We start from the raw sequence: 5106 nt of genomic DNA on the forward strand, positions 1-5106 counted from the left end.
TTTCAAAAATAATTTTTAGAATGGTTATTCAAAATAACTTTAATTTTAAGTGATCTTTTAAAATCTAAAAAAATTATTAAAAGAATATTTAATTTAATTTTTATAAAAATTTACCTAAATCAATTTCTTATTTAGTTGTTTTTTTTTTTTGTAATTTTTTATTTAATTAAAATTATATAATATTATAAAATCAAATCGATCCTTAATTAATTCAATCAATTTAACTAGGTCAATTACAAAAAATCAACAAGTCCCAACCAGACAACAAGCAACATAGGTTGTTCCTCTCTTCTTCTTCTTCTTCCCACAATTTCCCAATCAAATCAAAATCAACTCTTTTTCTTCATCTTCCCTCTCTAATGGTTCTTCTTCAATCTTCCAAGTTAACCCTTCCAACCCCATCTTCTCTCTCTTCCCCTCACACAACAACAACTTCCATTCTCTTTGAACCCACTACTCTTTCCCTTGCAATCACTCACTCCAACTCCTCAATTTCTCTCTTCCCTTCTTATTCACCTCTCTCTCTTTCCTCCTCTCTTCAATTTCCACAAACCCTAATTCCTAAACCTTCTTCTTCCTCCACTTTTCTAATTCTTCAACAATCCCCAAATTCTGCAAACCCTAATTCTGTTATCTTTCTCGTTTGTGGACCCCATCGAGCTGGTTCTCAAATTCTCCTCCGGTTTTACATCCTTAATAGAATCACCAACTGTTTTTCTAGGGTTAATCGTATTTCATGTGGGTCGCAGAGTGGGTTTCTTCGGTTTGAACCTGAATTAGGGGTTTTGATGGATGCGAAACACGGGGTTTCTGTTAAGGTTGTTGGGTCTGTTAACTATTTCGCGGTTTATTCCGTTTCGAGTTTTAAAGTTTGGGTTTTTGCTGTTAAGATGGTGGAGGATGAAGAGGGTGGTGGATTGAGATTGATGAAATGTGCTGTGATTCGGTGTTCGAGACCGGTTTGGTCTTTGAGTATTTCGTTTGGGTTTTTGGTTCTTGGAGAAGAGAATGGGGTTAGGGTTTTTGGACTGAGGAGGTTGGTGAAAGGGAAAATGGTTGTTAGGAGAGTTGAGAATTCGAATTTGAAATCGGGTTTGAATAAATTGCCAAATGGTGATCATCATAGGAAGTATAAAGGTGGGGGAGATCGAGGAGGGAAAACCCGCGGTGGTGTTGATGGTGATGAGGCAACCTGTAATGGTGGATTGGAGGGGAAGAATGGAGTTGCTGGTAGGTACTTATTTAACTTTTTGGTACATTATTAGTGGTTGGTAATAAGCATGCTATATATGTTACATGGTGCTTGCTTTGATTGATGTATGGATATTGATCTCAACTATTTTTCTGTTTGAATTTAGAATCTTACCCGTCGGTTTATTTTCTTCGGTATATTCATTGATTTGTTATGTTCTGTTTGTAACTGTTATTTAGAGGGTTAGTAAGTTGGCTGATTGGATAGTTAGATGAAATAAGGGATGTTGGCTATAAATAATATAAGGGGTTTTGAGGGAGAGTATCTTGTTATTTGAGAGAGAATTAGGGCCTCTGGGATGGGGATGTGGTGCTGATCTTCGTAATTTTACAACTTCGTATCTGTATGCAGGGAAGATTTTCCCCTTGCTTTCTAATAGAGTACCAAGTTCCTAACATTGTCTTGTGAGTTTGCTTCAGCCATCTGGTATAGGGTGTTTAGATGGTTGGGGAAGTTGGGCCCTTTGCAGCATTTTAGGGATGTTTGATTTGGTGCTGGGTTTATAGGAGGGAAGGGTGATCTCTTTATGCCTGATTTCGACCTGACATTCTGTTGTCTCGTCTATTTGGATTATGCTGAATAAAGGATTATGCAGAATAAAATTATTTTTAGGCGAGAGTGTTTTTTGGTTCCAGGTTTTGAGGTTTCCTTGTTAGAGTGGGAGCAGGACCCACTCATTTGGCTTGGTATTTAGGGGTGTGCTGGGTGGCCAGCTGCCCTCTTTTGTGCTGGGAGGTCTGTTGTGCAGTGGCTTTAGTCTGGATCAGATCAGGAGTCGGTTGGCTTGGTTCTTTTGGTGTTTGGTGGTTGTGAGTTTCTGTCTGGCTTGCAGGTTTCAGTTGGTTGTTGCTTGGGTTGCCCTCTTTTGGTGTTTTTTTTTTTATTTGTTTTCAAGCTTGTTTGTTCCTGTTTGCCAGTTTCTGTCTTTATAGAGCACCGCTGATTCAAATAAAAGAGTATGTCCTTTGTTTGAATTTCTTGTCTGACAATTGGAATCTATTGCTAGCTAACTGGACATATACTTTTTATCTCCCTAAATTTTCCTTAATGTGTAGATTAGTGGGAATCCCGTGGTCGTGATGCTTGATTCTCTGCATAATTGTTGTCTGTTACGTATATTCCTCAGTATATTATTTAATTTATGTATTTTTACTTTCAGTAAAGCAAACAAGTGTTAAATATAAACATGACAACAAAGATGGAGGTGCATGCTTTTTGGCATTGAAGGGAAACGAGGCTGAAACAAAATCCATGCCAAAGGTATCCAAATCTGTAAAGGCTATTTCCATTAAGGCTCTGTCCCAAAGGATGTTTCTGATCTTGGACTCCCATGGGGATTTACATTTGCTATCCATTTACAATTCTGGCCTTGGAGTAGATATCACTGGTCATGTGAAGCAGCTACCTCGTGTCATGAAAGTGCAAAGTCTGGCTGTTCATCTTGATGAATCTACAAGTTAGTCTCTCACTTTCTTTGTCTTATTTAATATTTATTCAAAATTTAGTTTGTCTATGTTTTCTCGGTGATAGATTTAATTTTGAAAGGAGCAAAACTTGCAAAACACTTAACAATTTTTTGTTAGGGTTGAAGAAACATTCGGCTAAAATTGTTTACTCAGTTTCTCTCAGCAACTAAAATTTTCTTATTACCCTGCAGCATCACAGACTATCTGGATATCAGATGGATGCCATTCTGTGCACATGTTCACGATGGACACGGAGAATGCTTTAAACGAAGCAGATGAAAATGATAGCAATGAAAAAAAGTCTATGCATCTCCCAGGTTTTCAAACTTCTGATTACTTAATTGTTTAAATTATTTATTAAACCCTAATTCTTGAAGTTGCTTTACATGTGTGTAATCTATATGGCAGAGCGGAGTGTGAAATTGATATGATTTCCGCTAATAAGTGACCTTGCAGCTCAATTTTTCTCATTAACCAAAATAAATAAATTTTGGCTTGAATATTCTTTTCTTCCTTGCAAATATCTTACTTTTTTCTTTTGGGTCCTGTAATTTTATTTTTATTTTCCAACTTTGTGATGTTCAACTTCAATCTGTTCGTTTTTGGTCCATGCAATCAATGGCCGTTACCGAAATGAAATGTTGACATGGGTGTTAGAGCTCAATGTGGAGCCACTGATGAGATTATTGATCAAATGTGCCAGATGGAGTTCCATTAGCCATGTTAGTGTTTTGTAAAAGCTACCGATTGCTGAGACAAAAAATGGATGGTTTGAACATTACACAGATGAAGGCTAAAAAAAATAAATTTACAGGAAACAAAATCCGAATGGAGATGTTTGAAGGGACAAAAAGAATATTGAAGCCTTACATTCTAAAGCATACATGTTTCTAACATATTCATAATTTATAATGTAAGTACACTTAGAAATCGAAGCAAAGATTGGAGTCAATGATTCAATTGCTTCAACTATGTACTAGCTATTCAACTTTTGCAAATTGTAAGATAGGTGTAACATTCTTTCTCTTAGAATTCAATTGGAGTTCTATTATTTATTTCATTCCTTTTTAATTCGGCATACCAATGCTTATTTGCCTTTTGAGAGCTTCTGTCTACATTCTCAATTGTCTTCATAATCTATGTAACCTATATCTGTTTCAGTTACTCAAGTTCTTTTCTCTAGTGAGAAGATCCAAGATATCATTTCTATATCTGCAAACTCCATTCTGATTCTTGGACAAGGTAATATTTGTTTTTCTTTCCTTGCGTGACTTGATATTCAATTCTTCATACAAAGACATTCTTGCATATTCTTGATAAAACAATATGGTCGTTTGATCCATGTATCCCCAATTAGTGGGAAAAGACTTGGTTAGTATTGTTGTTATTTACCGGTTTGTATATTCTTCCGTTCAACAGGAAGCTTATATGCACATGCAATTTCCTGAAGTTGCTTCTATTTTTCATCTCTTTCATCTGGTAAGCATTTTTTTATCATTGCGCGTCTCACTGATCTGTGTCTTTACTCTGCTACAATGTTTTGATATAAGCTCCGTTTGTAGGAAATCGATCATCTTGACTACCTTGACGATCTAATGCATAAACTTGTGTGGTTCCAGGATACTTAATCTTTCAAAGTAAGTGTTTTCATTAATCAAAATACATTTATTTTTGCAACAGTGAAATGTTGCATTCAATGATCTAGCTAATATTTTTCTATAATTTTTATTCCCATCATTTAATTATGCGAATAACCTTGCTGGTTTGTCCTTAATTCTTGAGTTAGGTCCTCTGGTTGTCTCGCCATGTAGTGCATCTTTAAGATACCGGAAACTTGAAAGGTATGTAAGTTTTTCAGATTGCCTCGGTTCTCATCTGTTTTGAAACTTGTTTTGGGGTATGTATGGCTCCTCCGAAACAAGGTTCTTGATTGTGAACTAAGTCGTCAATTCTTGATTGTTTTAGATTTTTATCGGGTTCATGGGATTGGGATTGGTTAAATATCGCAGTGGCCGACAACTGTGGTGCTGCGTTATTCAACAGCTTAATGTCATCTGTCCTGCAAAACCTGTCACAGCAAACAGCAAGACTACATGATTCACCAACTTGTTTAATGCCAATCTTATGGAGATTTGGCTGAAATCATGGTTTTCTAGCCGAAGAACTGAGCAGGGTTTTGACATAGAAAGCATGATCTTGGCAATTTTGCTGCTCTGCTTGTTGGACTAGTATTTATTTGATTGCACTTTTCTCATTCTAGCTTTGTTTGGTTATATTTATAAAAGGTGTTTTGTGGAGTTAAAGAGTTTTATTTTATTGTTGATGTAATAATTAAATTAATGTTTGAATTGACTTATTTGAGTTTATAACTAGCATAATTTTGTGACA

At 35.9% G+C, this 5106-nt stretch overlaps 1 protein-coding gene across 1 annotated transcript; it reads left to right on the forward strand.

The window, feature by feature from the left end:
- Positions 1-233: 233 nt before the first annotated feature.
- Positions 234-5106, forward strand: LOC131652918 (uncharacterized). Its single transcript, XM_058922909.1, has 8 exons — positions 234-1230; positions 2412-2708; positions 2910-3035; positions 3880-3960; positions 4138-4197; positions 4281-4355; positions 4505-4559; positions 4684-5106. The coding sequence occupies exons 1-5, from the start codon at positions 360-362 to the stop codon at positions 4164-4166; spliced, it is 1404 nt and encodes a 467-aa protein (XP_058778892.1). The 5' UTR covers positions 234-359; the 3' UTR covers positions 4167-4197; positions 4281-4355; positions 4505-4559; positions 4684-5106.

The sequence above is a fragment of the Vicia villosa genome, linkage group LG2 (genome assembly GCF_029867415.1).
Source record: "Vicia villosa cultivar HV-30 ecotype Madison, WI linkage group LG2, Vvil1.0, whole genome shotgun sequence".
NCBI lineage: Eukaryota > Viridiplantae > Streptophyta > Magnoliopsida > Fabales > Fabaceae > Vicia > Vicia villosa.

Bases quoted from the DNA above. Each gene is read 5' to 3' on its own strand.
- LOC131652918 (XM_058922909.1), top strand. From the start codon at position 360: ATGGTTCTTCTTCAATCTTCCAAGTTAACCCTTCCAACCCCATCTTCT. The intron at 1,231-2,411 runs GTAGGTACTTAT...TTTTACTTTCAG, and splicing joins GGGGAAGAATGGAGTTGCTG to TAAAGCAAACAAGTGTTAAA. The intron at 3,036-3,879 runs GTTTTCAAACTT...TATCTGTTTCAG, and splicing joins AAAGTCTATGCATCTCCCAG to TTACTCAAGTTCTTTTCTCT.